Here is a 21842-nt window from a genome sequence, read left to right as displayed (position 1 = left end):
TTACCATCCCTGGATCGGCTCTAAACGGTGATTCTTCCTCCCTTGACAGTTTTTTTTCAAAATATTTTTTTAGATTTTTGGTTACTGTGGGCTAGAGTTCGTTCTTTACCAGTTTTCGAGAGATGCCACGACCATGATAAGGGGAGGGGATTTAAACTCAAAACTATAAAACTTTTGGAAGCTACAACCAAAAATATTTCTGAAGATTCGCTATTTATTCAGATTATGGCTAGGATGATCCAGCAGCCAGATATTGCGAAAGGAACAGTTTTCTATTTTAACATGGCTTATTTTTTTTCTTTTAAACTGCTATTATTACTTTTTTTAAACTATTTGTTTTTAAAGTGTTAAAGAAAGTTTATGTAGAAGGTGATTGTTTTACCTTACAGAAGAAAATGACCAGCCTAAATGTCTCGATACACTTTTCTCTAACAAATCTCCAAAAATCTCCTGGAAAATTTTCTGCCAAACGAAATCATTAGATAGCACACATATGGGGATTGATAGTATTCCTAATTTCACTGTGTCCCAAAGCGATCGCATCTGGAGATGTATAATTGCTGATTAGGAGATACTTCTAGGAGATATATAAAACTTTTAAAGTGGAAAATCTGTCATAGCCCATAACATGAAGGTTTCTTTATTCAAAAACGGAAGGAAATAGAAGTCAAGGGAGCGCAAAGGATAAAGGGAATTGCTTTACTTCTTTCCCCCTGGAAGATCAAATAAACATACAAGAGGCAAGGTGTATAGTATTTAAAGTACCAAGGACATCAAAATTAAATAACAATTTTCCCATAGATCAATCTTACTTCTATTAAATACCTGACAAGCACGATTTGCGCTTGTTAATTAAACGAAACACAGACAAGAAGCGATGTTTGTGTTAATCCTAATGAAATAGAACCTTCATATAATCATTAGTTTATATAATAATATAATTTAGGCTATATATTTGCACATTAGGGGTGGGGGTAAAGTGTTTGGACAGCTTCCCTAAGCTGACATAACCTAACCTAAACTAACCCCCACCTCCCTAATGTGCAAATATATAGCCCGAATTATACAAGTCTAATGCATTTTATCACCTGTCACTTGTCTTTGTTGCTATCAAACCGGTTTTCTGAGATCTAACCTAAGCATAATACTTGAGTGTTTCGTTTACTTAAAAAGTACCGCGTGATTTTATAGGAATTGTTTCCCCGTTCCAAAATCATGAAGGTTTTAGGGTAGTATTGTATTTTCGTCAGTGTTAAAATATTAACCGTGGAAATAGAAAAGCAAAATTAATTGGTTAAATTTGGCAACGATTTTCGTCCGTAAAATATTCAACCTTTAAGAATCTATTGACTCTCAGTCTCAGTGCCATCTAAACTTTCAAAGGAATTCAACACCTTCTTAAGCTGTGCTACATGCTTTTAGTTGATTTTTTTCTGTCAGCCTTTTAAATTCAGCGCCCGCTATTACCAAAACGAACATGGAGGTCTTTATCCTTAAAACTGAACTGCTGATTCTTCATAATTTTTATGATATATACTGCTCTCTAAGCTTTTACTAAAGCTAATTCAAACAATCAGAAGCCGTTCTCATTGTCCTTGATACTTTAAGAAAAATAAGACAATGTTTTGGCGCTGGAATTGTTTTTAGCCTTTGCTCCCTATCCGAAGAAAAAAAAATCGTAGGTCTTACTCAGAGGGAGGGGGGGGGGTTAGGGGGTTTGAACACCTCCCGGAATGTTTTTTTTTACTCATAAAAATGTAACAAAAATGGATATAATCAAATTTTGTATGCGTTTTGAGTTTTTTTACCCAACCCCCCTCCCCACCCCCCACCCCCCAAAAAAAAATCTTTGAGTAAAACCCCGTCCAAAAAAATCCTGGGTACGGCCTTGCCTGCAGACACGTTTTTAATTTAGTATTAAGCTTTTTTTGACAACAACAAGTTCAGACATGCCTGAAAATCAAATATTAACAATTTGCTGATTCCCCATTGCCATCTACCCTTTCAACTAAAACCTGCCCTTCCTAAGATGTCCTCTATGTTTTTTGATGATTCATCCATGCTTTTTTATTTGGTGCCATCTAGTACCAAAAACTGCGTAACTGCATATGGAGATCTTTTTCGTTAAAGGATCGAATTTTTGAATTTTAAAATTTTGTAAGCTATATTGGGCTGTGTGATTTTCCCCTTAACCAATCCAAACAATCAGATTTCATTTCACTCTTCCCGATACATTAAGAAAAATGAGGCACTGTTATGGCACAGGAACCGTTTCAGTCTTTGCCCTCCACCCCCAGGAAAAATTTATTTAAGTACCCTTGCAGCTAGCTTTTTAATATAGTCTTAAGCTTCTTTTTTTTCTGAGCTAGACGGACTTCCCTTACACGGCATCGTTTGCAAATCAAGGACTATGTATCAATAGAAAATGCTCTGTCGTATAAAGTTAGACCAAGGTACGAGAAAATTAATTGCTTTAAAAATTGTTTTTTGTGGTATTCTTCCTATTGTACTGTCAACTTATAAAAATGAGAAGGGCCAATTACAGAAATTGAAGTCGGCTACAACCTGGCTCCTCTTTGAGTCGTTTTGTACCTGTAACTTAACAGAGGTTAAAAATTTTATTTTTCTTATTGATATATTTTTTACATTTTTCTAACCTTTAAAAGCATTGCTACATATAAAACAATATAAAATGGATATGAACTTGAGCATGATAGTTTATTTGAAGTACTAAGAATAGTGAAAATGAAGCCCAAATGTTTGGAACTTGGACGGATATTTTTACCGTTAGAATTTAACAAAAAAAGGGGGATTCAGTTTTTAATGAAAAATAGCTCATATTCAGTTGTGCAGTTTGGTAGTAGCGGGTGCCAAATAAAAAAAAGGTAGGTAAAAAATAAAAATGAAGTATGTAAAAATCAGCAAAACATAAGCTAAAAACATATGGCATCAATTAGCTCAAGAAGGTTCAGCTCTGTTTTAGAGGGGCCGTTTTTGGGAATCAACAGGTTGTTAACATCTGAATTTTTACGTACGAAAAGTGTTGTCAGAATTAAACAGTTAGCTTCACTTCTTTATTTTCACAATTCAGCGTGACAACAATGACAAAAATGAGATAATGTCCGAAATTTTCCTAATTTTTGAACAAAAAAAAAAAAATTTAGAATATAGGGGAACTAAGGTATGAATAGAGGTAAGATGGGTTCAGGTGCTAAGTATGCTTTATTTCAACATCGTTGGTGCTTTTAATATCTTACACCAATGACCTGATATCTTTCATACGGTCGTTAGAACTAATGTGGCGACAAAAAAATGTTTTAATATTCATTTTTAAATACAGGAATCGTTTAATTGTTTAAAAAAGATTTCTTTTTGGTTTTTCAATTAACCAAAAGGAACACTTCAAGATGAAAAGTTAAACACAATTTTCTTATCATTCATTTATGCATGCTTATTAAATTTTTTTTCAGTAATTTTTTGCATGTGCATGTAAATTTGGTTAAAATCTGTTTTTTGAAATAAAAAAAAAACAACATAAAATGAATTGGCTAAACTAAACTTTCAATTAATTTGCCTTTAATTTTCTGTAAAGGGGATATACACCAAGGAAGCATCCAGTAGGGGGTAGTTACCGGGTTTGAACCCCCCCCCCCCCCCCATCAAAAAAAACATTTTGTTCGACCCGTACAAAATTAGCAAAATGCATTCGAACAAATTTTGTATGCGTTTTTGAAAATTTATGTGTGCCCCCTTCACAAACAAAAATCCTACATACACCCTTTTTATACTCATTCTAGCTTATTTTAGGGGTGGCAGTGCCATACAAGTTAGAAGAAAAAAATTTCTTGACATAAAATATTTGTCAAAAACATCATTTGACATTTTTCGGCATGAAAGTTTTTTTCACACCCAAGGACTTAAACCCCTTTTCTGCAACTGACTGCAAGCCCTTGCCATTGGAACTGTAACCCTCCTGGGGTTTCAATATCCAGGAGGAATGATCTACTAAAGGCTTGAGAAGAATGTAATTGACTCTACCCAATTTGCTTGACTTTTATAGATCCTTTAAAAAAACACTAAAGTTTTCAAAAACACCATTAAGTTAACGAAGGTCATTTGAGAAGTTTCTTCGCTCTTTTATTCAGTGTAGCAGCCAGCTCATGGGACGTTAAAACGGCAAGAAATTTCAAAGAGGTTCAAGGCCTCACATGTTTAAATAATGAAAATTTTGTAAAGCAGGGAAATGTCTGATTGTCTGATGTCTGATCTTTCTTTCAAGTTTATCAAACAGTCCGTGGTAACGAACTGTATGTAAGGAGCGACCCGGCTCAATAGTAACCAAAACTCTAAAAACCGAAATTTTGATACCAATAGATACATCAATAGAATCAGAATTTTATTCTGATTTCAAATATTTATATTTCATTAAGTTGTGTCTTACCCACCAAAAGTTACGCGCCAGAGAAAATTTGCCTTATTTTCGAAAAAAGAGAAAACACCCTCTAAAAGTCATGGAACCTTAATGAACGCTACTGTAGAGGTATCAAGCTCCTATCTGCAAAAATGTGGTATTTTGTATTTTTTGCCAGAAGAAAGACCACGTATACGTGTTTATTTGTTTTTGTTTTTTTGTTTTTTTATTCCCCAGGGGTAATCGTATCGATCTAGTAGTCATAGAATATCGTTAGAGGGATCATCTGAACGGAAACGGTTACGGGGGAGGATCTTTCCAAGACGGATGTTTTCTAGGGGGAAGGGACAATCCTATCAAGGGGGCACAGGATTTCCCAGCATTATTTAAAAAACGATCAGAAATTAAATAAAAAACGTTTTTCAACTGAAAGTAAGGAGCGACATTAAAACTTAAAACAAACAGAAATTATGACGTATATAAGGGGTTCTCCCCCTATTCAACACCTCGCCCTTTACGCTAAAGTTTTTGTCGTACTTTCAAAAGAGCTATCTATTCTAATTAACCGGCCTTTGTGATTCAGGGGTTTGTGACTTGAACAAAATTCTAACTTTAGCGTAAAGGGCGAGGTATTGACTAGGGCTAAACTCCCTAATATACGTAATAAAAACATACAAATATAGAAGTTCGTTACGTAAATTAATTCGTAAGTACGTCATAACAAAATTTCGAGAAAGCCAATTAATATGCAAATTTCATTTTAATTATTCATGTACGGTGAGCTAAAATCAAAGCTACATTAATTCAAAAACGTTCAGAAATTAAATAAAAAACAAGTTTTTTTTTAACTGAAAGTAAGGAGCGATGTTTAAACTTAAAACGAACAGAAATTATTCCGTATATGGAAGGGGCTGTCCCCTCCTCAAAGCCTTGCTCTTTACGCTAAAGTTTTTTATTGTTTTAAAAAATAGAGTTGTGAGAAAGAGTATAACTTTAGCGTAAAGAGCGAGGCGTTGAGGAGGGGACAGCCCCTTTCATGTACAAACTAATTTCTGTTCGTTTTAAGTTTTATGTCGCTCCTTACTTTCAGTTAAACAAACTTGTTTTTTTTATTTAATTACAATCTGGAACTAACTTGCGTTTTATGCGTGTTGTTTTGTCACTTGTACATTGTGTTGTGTTAGCATATGTGTATTGTTTTATGTCTTGTATTATGTGTTTTCTATGGTATAGTGCATGTTCTATTTGGGCACTGAACGAATTTGACAAAGATAAAAATAACGTTTGTCACGAAAGTATAGTTTCTCTTAGGAATTTCAGAAACCAAAGTCAAATTTTATTTCTTAAAACCAAATCCAAATTTCGAGACCGGAAGCTCAAGTGTGTCATTTGAGGGGGGCACTTGTCTCTCTCTAAATTCTCCCCTGTATTCTAAAAAAAAATCTTAAGCCGAATTTTCATTAAAGAATGCCTGTTTTTTTTTGTGTTTTTTTTTGGCAAAATTAAAAAACTACAAAACTACCTCCCTCTTAATTTTGAAAAATACATTTGGCTTCCTCTCCCCTAAATCTCTGTCCATTGATGCCACTGTGTGACCTAGGAGTAAGAGAAAACAAACAATTGCATTTAGAATATGTGCCACCCGCCAAAGTACTTGAGGGCAAGAGTTATTCAAGAGACTTGTGTCTCCTTGAAAGAAACGGGTTAAGTAGCTTGAACGAGTTAATAGCACTTAAGAAATACTTGACTTTAACATATCTGTATCTTCTTCAATTCATAACCATGAGCTTAGCAGTAGTGGGAGGGAGGCTTAGGAGCAAAGAAAGTAGGATCAGAGGTACCAAGTGATGTACACTGACACTGTCTCTACAATACTTTACTTCTTTTTGGGGTTAAGGCTGTATTTCGGTTAGCCGTAGGTTCTTCGTTCAAGCATAAGCAGGGTTACAAAAAAAAACACTTTTAGTCACCTTTTGACACTTTTTCGCCTTGGGTGAAACCAGGACACTCAAAGGTCTAAAAACGTTATTTCTGAAAAAGTGGCGCCTTTTTTTAAATCATCTTTAATTCTGATTTTTTTTTTCTCTTTTATTGCATGAAACTCTGCATGCACTTTTCTGGTTTGTTATTCTCTGATTAGTTACATTTTTCCCCCATCTCTAAGATGTGCTCGTTTTTTTACTTTTCGTAAAATGGCAATCCTGTAAAAAATCCACTCTTGAAGAAACATGTGACTGGACAGCTGGAAAAAAGTAAGCATGCACCTAGAACTAGAGGTCTTGTATTTAAGTTTGAGTCAAGCCTACCCGCCAGTTTTCTGGAGGGACACTAAAAGTATCCCGATTTGGCTCATTTATTACACCTCAATCCCAAAAGGATTTGGCAATCGTGACCACAAGCCTTTTGATCGTCAAGCTTCCAACTCTGACGGTAAGCATGTTGCAGCATTTGAAAACTTTGACTAAGGACCTAACTTTGAGCTTAAGTCAAGGTCAGCCGCCAGTTTCCTGAAAACAAACACAAAAGTGTCCCCACTCGACTCATTTCTGCCCTTAAATTCCAAAAAGATTTGACAATCCTGATTACAAGTGTTTTGAACGTCAAACTTCCAACCTTGACGAGAAGCACGTTGCAGCGTTTGAAAACCTTGACAAAGCAACTAAACTTAGAGTTTGAGTCAATCCCAGCTGCCAGTTTCCTGGAGAAATACAAAAGTGTCCCTATTTAGCTCATTTCTACACTTCAATCCCAAAAAGATTTGGCAATCGTGACCACAAGCTTTTTGATCGTCAAGCTTCCAACTCTGACGATAAGCATGTTGCACCATTTGAAAACTTTGACTAAGGATCTAACTTGGAGCTTAAGTCAAGGTCAGCCGCCAGTTTCCTGGAAACAAACACAAAAGTGTCCCAATTTGACTCATTTCTGCACGTAAATTCCAAAAAGATTTGACAATCCTGATCACAAGTGTTTTGAACGTCAAACTTCCAACCCTGACGAGAAGCACGTTGCAGCGTTTGAAAACCTCGACAAAGCAACTAAACTTTGAGTTCGAGTTAATCCCAGCTGCCAGTTTCCTGGTGAAACACAAAAGTGTCCCTATTTAGCTCATTTCTACATTTCAATCCCAAAAAGATTTGGCAATCGTGACAACAAGGTTTTTGATCGTCAAGCTTCCAACTCTGACGATAAGCATGTTGTACCATTTGAAAACTTTGACTAAGGATCTAACTTGGAGCTTAAGTCAAGGTCAGCCGCCAGTTTCCTGGAAACAAACACAAAAGTGTCCCAATTTGACTCATTTCTGCACGTAAATTCCAAAAAGATTTGGCAATCCTGATCACAAGTGTTTTGAACGTCAAACTTCCAACCCTGGCGAGAACCACGTTGCAGCGTTTGAAAACCTCGACAAAGCAACTAAACTTTGAGTTGGAGTCAATCCCAAATGCTAGTTTCGTGGAAAAACACAAAAGTGTCCCTATTTAGCTCATTTCTACACTTCAATCCCAAAAAGATTTGCCAATCGTGACCGCAAGCTTTTTGATCGTCAAGCTTCCAACTCTGACGATAAGCATGTTGCACCATTTGAAAACTTTGATTAAGGATCTAACTTGGAGCTTAAGTCAAGGTCAGCCGCCAGTTTCCTGGAAACAAACACAAAAGTGTCCCAATTTGACTCATTTCTGCACATAAATTCCAAAAAGATTTGACAATCCTGATTACAAGTGTTTTGAACGTCAAACTTCCAACCCTGACGAGAAGCACGTTGCGGCGTTTGAAAACCTCGACAAAGCAACTAAACTTTGAGTTTGAGTGAATCCCAGCTGCCAGTTTCCTGGAGAAACACAAAAGTGTCCCTATTTAGCTCATTTCTACACTTCAATCCCAAAAAGATTTGACAATCCTGATGACAAGTGTTTTGAACGTCAAACTTCCAACCCTGACGAGAAGCATGTTGCAGCATTTGAAAACCTCGACAAAGCAACTAAACTTTGAGTTTGGGTCAATCCCAGCTGCCAGTTTCCTGGGGAAACACAAAAGTGTCCATATTTAGCTCATTTCTACACTTCGGTCCTAAAGAAATTTGGCAATCTTGACCACAAGCTTATTGACCGTCAAGCTTCCAATTCTGATGATAAGTATTTTGTAGGATTTGGAAACTTCGACTAAGGACTAAACTTTGATTTTGAGTCAAGCCCAGCCACCAGCTTCCTGGAGGAACATAAAAGTGTCCCTATTTGGCTCATTTCTACACTCCGATGCCAAAAAATTTTGGCAATCCTGACCAAAGCCTGTTGGCAGTTAAGCTTCCGGCCCAGACGAAAGCGTAATTTGAATGCAGCATATTGCAGCATTTGAAAACCTCAACTAAGGTTCGAGTAAGATAAGTCATTCAAATACAAAGTGAAATTATCATGGAAAATCATTTTCAAGTTGAAGTAATAAATATTCTTACGTAATAAAGTTCAGGTAATAAATATTCTGGGTACCTATGGAGAGTTTAGGGATATAGGAGAAGTACAAATACGATATGCTAAAAATACATCGTTTGAACCACGCTTGGATGTTTAACTTCATTTTTTTTCTTGTTTTCCAAAATACGCTAAATTTCAGTTTTCCACTGCCAGAAATTAGTCAACATTCAAGATTTGAAATTAATTTTATATTCGTCCTAACTTTAACACCCAAACGAATCTTCCTTGCACCAACAACTAATGTTTGATGGTCTGAAACTCTGAAATGCGATCCTTGGCAGCACAATAGCGCTGTCTAAGTAAAGAGCGGAATAGGCAAAATGTATTATTTGTTTATTTTGCCCTTTTCTTTATTTTTACTTTTGTTTTCACTAAAGCAATTAGTATGGAATGAGATGCCGTAAAAACTTCAAAAGGGACTCATTCAATTGAAAATTGGGATTTCTAGCACCTTTTTAAGGGCCAAGAGTGATTTGAGGGAGCCAGACCCCCTACCACACACCTTTTCCCCCCAAAGACACACGGCCAAATTTTGAGAGAACCATCTTGTTCATTATATCTGAACGGTCAGACAACTGTGTCATCTTAGCATATTTAATACGGCTTAGCGTATTAAGTTGAAACTTCCTAGACATGTTGAGGGGATGTTCAACTGACCAAAAGGCAATATGTACATACTACTTACTGCTACTACTGTTAGCAGTAGTAATTCTGCTACCAATACAACTACTTCTAAAACAACCATTATGACTCTTACCACTACTAATGTTTAGGGTATGAAAGTGAAAATTTCAAGAAATATTGAGGGGAAAGGTGATGTAAATCTAAACGCTCTCTGCGCATCCAAGTTGTAAAAGGCGTGTCTCAGGAGTTTCTGAGGGTATTAACTTGGACTTTCAAGGAATGATGAAGAGGATGATCAATTGACAAAAAAGCAATATGTGCATACTAGTGCTACTACTATCACTGCTACTTCTAATATTACTACAACTGCTACTTTTATTGTGACTACTACTTAGGCTAGGGTTTTTTGGTAAAACCTTAAGGGATTGTCAAGTTAGGTGATGAACTGAATCTAAGCAAACTTTGTCGATGTAGGTTATTATGTGGGCGCAACAGCTGTATTCCAGGAACAGCTTAGAGTATTAAGTTGAAACTTTTAGTGCAGTTTGAGGGGGATGTCAAACCAACCAAAAGGTACTATGTTCAAAGGATTACTACCATTTCTACCGCTACTAATAATACTACTACTAGGGATAAGGGTATTTAAAAAAATCCGGAAATTTTGTGGAGGATGTAGAATTAAATTGAACGACGATTTGTGTATGGAGGCTATCAAAAGGGCGTATCAGCAGTGTCTAATGGACGGCCTAGAGCAAAACTGACAGGGAATGGTTAAGACAGTGTTGAACTGAATGAAAGCACACTTTGCACACGGGAGTTATCAAATGGGTGAATTAGCAATATCCCAGCAACGTCTTAGGGTATTAAGCTGAAAGTTCCAGGAATATCATACAACTTTTGCTGCTACTTCTACTGCTACTATTACTGCTAATATTGACCTAAGTCAAAATATTTAAGTGCATCCGAGTTGTCAAAATCAACCAGATTGCAAAATATCCAGGCGCAATATCTTTGGACTGGGATAAGGTACAAACTAGAAAGTTTCAAGGTAAGTTTATGTTGCCTTACAACTAAATCAAAGGGCACTCTTTGCATGCTGGTTGTCCACAAGACGTCTCATTAATACCTTAAGAACGACTGGAGGTATTAAGTAAACTTTCAGAGTTACCACAATTATTAATTCAGCTCTTACTATTGAATTAAATCAAACAGAATAGATGCTTTTGAGTTGTCAAAATATCCTGTTTTAGGAACAAAACCATCATCATCATCATCATTTTATTTATAATCCGTCGCAAAAACTGGGTAGGACCCAGAAAAAGACAGGGTAGAAATCAAGAAAAACAAAAAAGAAACGACATAAATAAAAACATACTCTGACAACTACGAACAAGGGACAACCAGAAATGACCAAATATGTGAAGACTTCTGGAATTCAGTAGAGAAATCACAAATACGCTTCTCAATAACCCGAGCTAGGCTTACCAACCGATACTTTCTCTGCAGAAAAGAGTTACTTGTCCATGTTGGCCGTTCCATTAAATACTTCAAAAATTTAAAATAAAGGTGATGAACTCGCTTTCTCATCACACAGTTAAAAAAAGACCAAGCATGAGCAAGAGTAAGTGGGCGAGGAACTGTTAGATTATTCCATAATTGAAGACGGTGAACTCTACTCAGATACGAAACATCTGAAGTCAGGGATGCACACGCGGCCCAAATCTTACTAGTATAATTTTCACTGGCAGGTTTTCAGTTTCTTCCAGATTTGCGCTAATAGGTATACCCAGGCAAGTAAGGTTGCTAGCAGAAGGAACTTCAGAGCCAGATACACTTCTCGAACTTCTATTTCCTTTATAGTTAAAAGGTAAAAACAACTGTTCTATTAGTATTTAAACTAAAATCAATGTGCTCATACTCTTCTTGCAGAAGTTCATAAGCCAAAAAGCATCCTTGGAAAGTGTAGGATCCATTTTAGGTTTGTTCATACCTAAATACCAGGATTCTCTATAATTTTCTTGGTTATTAGGAAACATCTTGTCATGGATTATCTGGTTGTTAAAAAAAATTAAAGGTTAGTTTTCTTGTGGAAATAGCTTCAACAGTGTAATTGAAACGAACCGTGAAAAACAATATATGGAAAGTAATTTGGTGAATTTGACAATGCTTTTCGCACTTAAAAATTCAAAGAGCGTGCAGAAACCGCAGATAAATATTACACAGAAATTTCTTTAGTTTTCTATTGTGCAATATTGCATATCTATCTCCATGCATTAGTCTAATTGTTTATATTGTGTATGCCGCTAGCCAGACTAGCCAAGGGAGGCTTCGATCTGTCTTTGTTACATTGGAATTTGTTAAGTCTTCTTTTCTTTTATTGTTTTCTGAAGCAAAATAATAAATTTAATATTGTACTTTATGTGATACAAGTCAAGGAATAAAAGTGAAACTTTTCGAATAAATATTTGGAAAGGATAAATATGGCAAAACAGGAGGTAAATATCGAGCAGTTCACATAAATGACCTACGAATAAAGTGAACATACTACTCGATGCCTTTTTTATGTTCTTTCCAAATATAATAATTGTTTTTGTACTTATGCGTTATATAGCACACACACTAGAGAACTTGTATCGCGAACATGAGACAATACCCGGTTTTCACGGTGTTTATACTAGACAATTGGCTTCGGGTAGATGGGAAACTACATTTAGCTACATTTTAATTAAATATTTAGTTAGTATTTTGGTTAGGTTAAGTTAGGTTACGTATTTAATATAATACGCTCTGGACGACCCCCATCCATAATTTTTTGTTGTAGTTTTCTCATCAAACAGTTTGTGGTAACGAACTGTAAGTAAGGAGCGACCCGGCTCAATGGTAACCGAAACTCTAGAAAACGGGTTTTTGATACCAATAGATACATCAAAAGAATCAGATTTCAACGCTGATTTCAAATATATAACTTTCATCAAGTTTAGTCCTATCCATCAAAAGTTACGCGCCTGAGTTATTGTTTAGTTTTTTGTTTAATGCTCTTCAGAAACTTCAGCTTCTAATACTAAGAGGCAATTTCACTCGAATCTTGGGAAGTTTAAGATATGCTTAAACCTCTGGAGCTATTTATTCATTGATTTCACTTAACCATTTCCTTTTTAAAATTAACTTCATCTAAGACCAAATATATTTGACCATTTCAAACAGTTCGTGGTAACGAACTGTAAGTAAGGAGCGACCCGGCTCAATGGTAACCGAAACTCTAAAAAACGGAATTTTTGTACCAATAGATACATCAAAAGAATCATATTTAAACGCTGATTTCAACTATATAATTTTCATCAAGTTTAGTCCTACCCATCAAAAGTTACGCGCCTGAGAAAATTTGGCTGATTTTCGAAAAAAGGCGGAAATACCCCCTAAAAGTTATAGAACCTTGATGAAAATCAAACCATCATATTCAGCGTATCAGAGAACCCTACTATAGATGTTTCAAGCTCCTATCTACAAAAATGTAGAATTTTGCATTTTTTGCCAGAAGAAAGATCACGGATGCGTGTGTGTTTTTTGTTTTTTTTTCTCCCAGGGGCGATCGTATCAACCCAGTGGCCCTAGAATATCGTGGGAGGACTCATTGGAACGGAAATTGAAAGTTCTGGTGCCCTTTTTAAGTGACAAAAAAAATGGAGGGCACCTAGGCCCCCTCCCACGCTCATTTTTTCCCAAAGTCACCTGATCAAAACTTTGAGATAATCATTTTGTTCAGCATGGTTGAAAATATGAGAACTATGTCCTTTAGGATGACTTAATCCCCCGAAGTCCCTGGGGGAGGGCTGAAAGTTATGAACTTTGCCCAATGTTAACATATAGTATTGGTTATTAGAAAGTATACAGACGTTTTCAGGTGGGATTTTATTTTTAAAAAATTTGTTTTAATTATTCATGTACGGTGAGCCAAAATCAAAACCTGTATCAATTCAAAAACGTTCAAAAATTAAATTAAAAAAAACAAGTTTTTTCTTAACTGAAAGTAAGGAACGACGTTAAAACTTAAAACGAACGGAAATTATTCCGTATATGAAAGGGACTGTCCCCTCCTCAACGCCTCGCTCTTTACGCTGAAGTTTGACTTTCTCACAACTCTTATTTTTTTTAAACAATAAAAATCTTTAGCGTAAAGAGGGAGGCGTTGACGAGGGGACAGCCCCTTTCATATACGGAATAATTTCTGTTCGTTTTAAGTTTTAACGTCGTTTCTTACTTTCAGTTAAAAAAAACTTTTTTTTTTATTTAATTTTGTTACTAAAGTATTGTATTTTCATCCTATTTTGTTTTATTTCATTAGCATTCACCAAACTTCACTTCTCGAGTGTCTATTATATAACACATAAGTACCCTTGTTTTTGTCGCAAATTTGATTTTAACCTAACATAACCTTTCTAACCTTACCCAAATAAATTGCTCATATTATGTGTTTACCATGTGGTTATTGATTCTTTTTGTCTCGGTCGATTCAATTTATGGGTAAACTGATTTTAACAAGAGTGACGCTACCAGAGGTATATAAGCCGTATCTTAAATAAGAGAAAAGGTATCATCTTTGAGGGCCTGTCTTTGAATTTGCGACAAAAACGATTAGAATTTTCGGAAAGAGCATAAAAAAGGGCAGTGAGTGTTATGTTCACTTTATTCATAGGTCATTTATGTGAACTATTCAATATTTACCAAATAGGATAATTGGTCTTTCTAAAAAGATGCTCTTATAGGTAGGTGAAAAACTAATAATTTTTCACCTACCTATAATTAGCTATTCCATGATACATATACTCTTTTTCCAATACCTATGTGGTAACAAGATGTTAGTGTTAGCCTATATTTACTAATTACTTCAATAAATTTATTTTGATAAATAAATTTACTATATTTACTAATTAGTCTATATTTACTCACCCAATCATCAGATTTTTACTGCCAATTAATGACTGTGTTTTCCTTTTGCTGCATCAATAGAGAAAGTTAAGGTGGTCCTTGTTACTTATTCAGAACACACCCAAGAAGTAAAGTTAGGTTAATCCTAATGAAATATAATACTTTATTAATAAAATTATGGAAACTACCAAAAAAATTATGGAAATAAACCTAACCAAAATACCAACTCTATATATTAAATATTTAATTAAAATATACCTATATCGTACTTTTTCCACTGAGACTAAGCTATTTGTCTCCGTATACAGATAGCTAAACCGGTTTTGTCGGATCTTGCAGATCAAAATTTTTGAGTGTGTTCTGTATAATTAACAAGTAACGTTACGATTTCAAGAGCTACCTGATGATGTATTGTTTCGCCCATGTTTTGTAGATTTTTAACACAACTTTTTTGTTTGTAACATTAGTGGGCGCTTGTAAAAAACAAAATTGAAAATTGAAGATCTTCCTTATTAAAAATTGAAGTCCCGATATTTTTCTAATTTTCTAAAACGTACATGGTTGTTTAAGTTTTCATTTAATCAATTTAAAGAATTAGTTTTCATTTTTAGTGTTCTTGGTACTTTAATGAAATTTTCTGAGAAAAGTTTTAAGTACAAGTTTTCCTCAGGGTGACATTCCCAGGGCCAAATCTTTTTTTTTATTAAAGCTGAAGTATCTCTGTAAGTGATAATTAATCAGTATTTTTTATTTTGAAGAATTATTTTAAGTTGAAATCCAGTCTGAAAAACGTGAGCCTAGGATAGCTAGGTAAAATCATAACATGTTAAGTAGGCTAGTTGACTTTCGAGTGGTGGGCCTACTAGAGAGAAAATTCTGGTTTCCATACTTTCCCTTCATTTTAAAGTACCTGAAAAACAAGCAATATGGGCTCAAACAATTTCACCAAATTCTAGATGGCATTGGTGTCTGTGTCTGTGTTTCAATTTTAGTTGTTCTTGTTTCCCTTCGTTCAATACAACTTGTATACTATTTTTAGATTTGGTAAAAGAGCGAGCTTACTGCAAAAGTTGAGGATCCCGTACAATGTTGTAAGTCAATTTTCCTTCCATTTTTCATTATCTATTTTGTCACTTCTTACAGCGTTCTTCTCTTTCCTTTCTGCTTTCTTGGTTTTACCTCACTGCATTAATCCTCTTTTTCTTGCGTTATAGTTCGTTTGCCAAAAGTTATCATATTGGTAAAACCTATAAAATGTGTGACCTTATTCCGACATATAATCTGTAGTCCACCTCAATCTTTGATTTTTAAAATTGAAGCAAAATTAAATGAAATATCCTTATAATTCAACTCGCACTAATCACTTGAAGAACCGTTTTGTCAGTACTTCACCTCCACTTGGAAGAGTATCTCAGTGGAGGTTATCCCTTAAAACCCATCTAGTTATTCCTTTGAAAGGAAGTTTAATAGACATAAACTTTAGGGAAAATAGCCTAGCCTCCTAGGTGAATGGTTGACTTGTGGCACACTAGGGTATAAGTATTGAGCAGCCTGGCACCACGAAAGAAGCAAAAAAAACCTGTACTCGAGCTTGTGAGGCTTCTTGACAGAACAAGGCCGTACCCAGGATTTTTTTTGGAGGGGGTTTTACTCATTTTTTTTGGGGGGGGGGGGGTTACACAAAAAAACTCAGAAAACGCATACAAAATTTGTTTATATCCGTTTTTGTTACGTTTTTACGAGTCAGACAAACATTTGGGGGGGGAGGGGGTGAAACCCCTAACCCCTGGATACGGCCTTGGGACATATGTTGACTTCCTTCCTCCCCAGATCATCTTCTGTATTTACCTGAATGTAAACAAAAAGCTAAACACTGTTAGCGTAAAGATATGCTTTTGATGCATTAGGCACTTGTCTCTTTCCCCACTGTGTACCAAACCACAGATACTCCTCTATAATTGCTGATGCAATATTTCCCCCCGAAAATTTCCATCTTGACGGAAAATTCCTAACCCCATCTGGAAATCTGCCTGAAAAATTTCTCCTCAGTATACTATAATTAGAAAAAAAGACTTGTTTTTTTTATTTCTAATCTATTTTCAGGTGGGAATTCCTCCTATGCGGAAAAAATTTCCAAAACCCTCCCCCCCCCAAAAAAAAATAAAAGTTTCTCCCGCAGAAAATTTCTACATGGAAAATTTCTCCCTGTTATAGTTTCTCCATGGAACAATTCTCCCGGTAGTAATTCCCCCATGGATAATCCCTTCTCCCCATGGAAAAATCTTCCAGAGGATTCAAACTCAGGTGAAAATTTTCACCGGACAATTCCCCTAGAACATCCCCGCACATAAAATGGAGTCACCAAAGAAAAAGGAGTCACCTATAACGAGCTATGTATGTCAATTCTGGCAAATTTCTCCTCATGTAAAATTTCCTCTGGAAAGTTCACTCCCCAGAACCTTTCCCTCTAACGAAAAGTTTTCCGCGTAGAAAATGCCCCTCCCTCACAAAAAAACCCCCCTTCAAAAAATATTTCTATACTTCCCAATAACCAATACTATATCTAAACAATGGGCAACGTTCATAGCTTGTAGCCCTTTCCCTCGGAGAGGGGGGAGGTCAAGACATCCTCTGACTTTTGACTATGGCTAACTTGACTATGACTATGAACGACTTGGGGCGGGGGACGGGCGTGGGAGGGGGGATAGTTGCCCACCAGCATTTTTGGTCACCTTAAAAGAGCACTAGCGCTTTTGATTTCCGATCAAATGAGCCCTCACTCGATCTTCTAGGATCACTGGTTCAATACGATCACCCCTGGCAAAAAAAAATTTAAAAAATGCAGCCGTTATCTTTCTTCTGGCAAAAAATACAAAATTCCGCATTTTGCTGAATCACTCAAAGGCAGCGTCAGATGATGGCAAAAATTTAAGCTCCCGCTTTCAAGGGTATAAATGTACTCGCAAGACATCAAGAGAGGTAAAGAGGTGATCTTTACCGTATGCGGCGATGATGACTTTTTTGCAAATTTTGCAAATACAAAGAAAACTTTCTTGCACAGAAGGATCGAACTTTGACCTCTTATCTCTTGTCACAAGCAAAGCAATCTGTTCCTGCAGTTCCCATTTCTTGACAGCCTTAGCCACCACTGTTTTTCCTTTAGAGAACATATAACCAACTGTATCACAGCCCGAAAGCGTATGAAGAAGGCAGATTGATAAAACTAGATGGTTTGGCAAATTCCTGCAAAGTTGGTGTATAGGCACTAAATATTCACGGAATCACACAAAAACTTTCCGCTTTTCACAATTTGAGTGGTATCCAAAGAATAGCTTATAATGAAAGAGCGAAAGGACAACAATATCTGTGTCATTCGCATCGACATACACAATATCGATACCCCTCTTCAAACAGTCGAACGTGTGCAACACAACTCTAGTATCCGCCTCTTCATGGGTACAACTCAAACGCTGTTCAAAGTCTGTATCAATACTTCCACTTCTGCTGAGCATCACTACTCTCATCCGGTCTTGAAAGCCTCCAGAGAGGTAGAGAGTTAAACCTGCTTGAAGCACATGGACTAAGTTTTCGAATTCGTCAAATAAAAGTTCAATCAGTTTTGCCTTTGCCTTAGAATTTGATAGTATCGAGTTCCAATCATCTAGCTTTGAGTGTTTACCTAGAGATACTGCAAATTTGTATGGAGACCCTCGCTGCTCGTGGCAACCACCACAGTCCTTCAAGCAGAACATATTGCCTTCTTTGTCACAATATCCAAATATTCCATTATATCTATCTGCAAGGACATGCAGTTCTTTAATGTCACCGTTAAAAGACACAAGAGTAGAAAATGTTCGTTTTCCGTAGCTCTCAATGGTTTCCGATTCAGTTGGCGGGTGGCTTCTCAGGTACGGCATCAAGTCTACCACCCTTGAGTGAGTCAACTCACTGCTAATCTTGACGTTAACGGGCCACTCATTCAAACTACTTTTTGCTTTCAAATACTCCAAAAGAGCTGACTTGGTTCCTGACCGAAGTACAATCTTCCCAGAAATTGCACTTCTCTCAAATATAGAAGGTGCATATGAGATAAGCTCATGAGAAAACAAATTCCTCAGATGGCGAAGTCCTGTGTCACCAGCAATGTCAACACTCACCAATACCCTTTTGACAGTTTGAAGTTCAACATTGATGAGCCTATTTACGGCACTCAAAATCCGGATTTTCTTTTTCTAGTTCGCCTGCTCATTATTCATGACCTTCACTTTGCTAAAAGCAGCTTTATCCCCATCCAAGTAGCGCTCAAGCGCTCTGCTTCCAATAGCTCGCACATCAAGAAGATTGTCAGCAATCTCACTATCGACTGTCTCAACAGTATGAATATTGAGCAAATCGTTATCACTGCATCGAAAAGGATTGAGCCTGGAATCCAGAACAGACTTCACTTTATCAACAGCTATTTGCTGCCGTAGGATGTAAGAAGGGTTATCTTCGTGGTGGGCGGTGTCAAACTCACTTTGAGGTACAATATGTAGCATCTCACTGAATGTAGCTTGAGGCACAAAAAGGAAGAGTTAAAGTCCACTTCACAAGTGCTAACTCATTCATGGTAATCCCTGTCACTCCACCCTCCGTTTTTGAATCCAAATTAATAGTGGATTCTATCGCATGATCAGGGGATATGCAATTGAATTTGGCATTTCGCCTCTTCACATTCTGGCCAGATTCTATCGGTTAGATGGAGTTTTTCTATTGAGCTAAGTCACGGAGATCTACCGCCGGGACAGGCGCATTCGTGTTGAATAGATGCCTATGTTTACCCGAGCTAAAAATTGGGTCACTCCACTTCTTCGCTAATATTTAAAACCTGAAAAAGCTTAGAGAAGTTCCAGATTATTCATTTTATAGAAAAGTCAATACCCTACGGAATCCATTAATAAAAATGTACATTATGCAAGCAAATATCCAAGATGGATCAAGATTATTCCAAAAACGCTATAAATTATGTTATCTTTTTCGTCGATTTTTAGGGATTAAAACTGAACGGCAAAAGATAAAACAATTTTGAAAAAAGAATATTGAGAATTATTCAATTTCCTTTGATTTGAGCTATAGCTAAGCAATTTTGGAGCGGTTTTGAATTTTTTTATTCATTTTAAGGGAATTTTTGTCGGTGGAGATTGATTTTTAGGGAATTTGAAGAAATGGGGATGTTGCACCCACTTGTCGACTATATAACGTCGATTTTCGTATTCGGTATTGTCGATTACATAAGAATGTTTTCTGAAACCTTCTTCTGCTAGCTGATCAGCCAAAGCCTTAAATATCAAAATTTGTCTTGTGTAGCTCCCCGACTATCTTTGATATCCTATATACTTTGTTTGAGATATATCTTTCTTTTCTTTAGACTATAGGTTTCAATAAGAGCACTACAAGGAATAATTTAAAAAAGGAATTTATTGTTCACGCCTAGGAACAAAATTTAAACTGTTTTGGCTAAAGGAGAAAATAGTTTGTTCTGATTTCAAAGTTTCACGCTGAAAGCAAAATGGTAAACTTAAAATTTGTGCAACAGTTTTTGTTTTATTCTAAAAAAATATTCTCAGGAAAAAATTATTTTTTAGGAAGAAACTGTCCCAAAATAAGCCACGGATTTAACAAAAAATCCGAAATATCGTTCTGCAAAAAGTATGAGGCAAAACTGAATTAGAGAACACTTCTAACGACTTATTTTTTTACATCAATGCTAATAACTTAAAAGTGTAATGGGGAACCCCCCCCCTCCATTGCATTTCCTGGCTGAAGGACCAGGAAATGGAGATCAGCACCGCCGGTTTGAACCTTAAGGGTCTAGTGATGTCATATTTACTTATACTTACTAATAACCAAAAATTCACAAACAAATAGTGTTATTACACTGAAAAACTAGATATTTTTGAAGTTCCTATCAATGGGAATATTCTTGAAGTTCTCATCAATTCATTTCACAATAACTAGGATCAATAGAACAATGTTTTCAGTTTTTTAAAAAAATTTAATATGCAATACATAATTCTAAAAAGACCTAAAATTTGAAGAACGGGTTTTCTCACAGAAACAGTGGGCAGTAGAAAAATTATGTCTAAATATTTAGATTTACCGTAAAAAGTTGTTTTCAAAACGGAAAGAAAATATACGGGCCTAACACAGCGTATAATTGCGTTAGAGAGTTGATAATCCCGCCTAAAACTTTGCTAAATGCATCTCCTAATATACCGGAATTAAAAATTTTTGACCTATATAAATTAACCCCTAGTACTATACTGCACTTCAAACGCATAAAGTACCATGGAGTGTAAAAATGAAATTTGATTGGTTGAATTGGATAAGTCGAAATTTACACAGCTGTATATCTTTAAAAATTTAGAAAATGGGAATTAAATTTCTAATCAAAAAGAACTTCATGTACAGCATTGTAATTGTTTGGTACTAATAGGCACCAAATTAAAGAAGAGCGTGGGTTAAAAATGAGCAAAAAAATAAGCAAAAACATATGGTACCAAACAGTTTAGGGGGGGGGGGTTGTTTGCTTTGAAGGTTTTGCTGTCTTTGTGAATCAACAGATTGTCAATGCTTGAATTTTAACAGATGTAGAGCGTTTTCAAATTTAACTAGTTAGTTAAGATTATTTATTGTTACAGTTCAATGTGGCAACACTGACAAAAATGTGGCAATGCCCTAGTATTTCATAATTTTGAAACAATCAAAACAAAAATAGAAAAAAAATTTGTGCTTTTCAGATATGAATAGGCGTAAGATAGGTCCAGGGGCAAAACATGTTTTGATTTTGATGCTCTTGGTACCCTGATAGATAAATATGTATCGTTAAATCAACATAAATCCTACTATTTTGTCATAAATCGTCCTCTTTCTTTTCTAGGCGGAAGAAGAAGGCCTCTGGAGATGATTGATGACTTGCATTCAATTTTTTTGTTGATTAAATTACCGATAAACGTATTTAAAGCTGAAAAATCTTTTGAAATCTTTTGCTCAGGATAGATGCTGGATGTTTGTCTTACTGATGCCTGGCTCTCTGAGTGCAATTAAAGCCAGTACTGGTAAACTTGCAGCTTTCCCAGGTCTAAATCGCCTGAGAACCTTACAGGAAAAACAAAGAAATTATATAAGATGTCCTCTTCCTCAGCCCCTTCTTCTTTAAGTTAAAGCTTTGTAGTGCTTTTAAAATACTTCTTCCTCCAATTCAACGACACAGTGGCGTGACTCTGTAAGGTCAGCCAGAGTCGACCCAGCTTTAAATGGGCACCTGGAGAAATCTGGGGAAGGTAAACAGGATGGGTGTGTGAAAGCAAAGGATGGTTGGCCTCCAGCCCCCCATTATACTTCCTGGTTGAAGGGCAAAGAAACAG

General features: G+C 36.1%; 1 protein-coding gene across 1 annotated transcript in view; it reads left to right on the top strand.

Annotated features, from left to right (window-relative positions):
• The window catches only part of LOC148948987 (uncharacterized), a 53339-nt gene extending 31892 nt beyond the window's left edge, over positions 1–21447 (top strand). The window contains exons 3-5 of the mRNA XM_089094165.1: positions 2370–2453; positions 15476–15527; positions 21356–21447. Of these exons, the coding sequence (XP_088950291.1) occupies positions 2370–2453; positions 15476–15527; positions 21356–21382 (163 nt within the window). The 3' untranslated portion in view covers positions 21383–21447. The remainder of the gene's footprint in view (positions 1–2369; positions 2454–15475; positions 15528–21355) is intronic.
• The last annotated feature ends 395 nt before the right edge of the window (positions 21448–21842 follow it).

Source organism: Artemia sp. Qi Xiang Cuo, chromosome 9 (genome assembly GCF_049724085.1).
Source record: "Artemia sp. Qi Xiang Cuo chromosome 9, ASM4972408v1, whole genome shotgun sequence".
NCBI lineage: Eukaryota > Metazoa > Arthropoda > Branchiopoda > Anostraca > Artemiidae > Artemia > Artemia sp. Qi Xiang Cuo.
The sequence above is the reverse complement of the archived record's forward strand: the minus strand, read 5'-3'. Positions and strand labels throughout refer to the sequence as shown.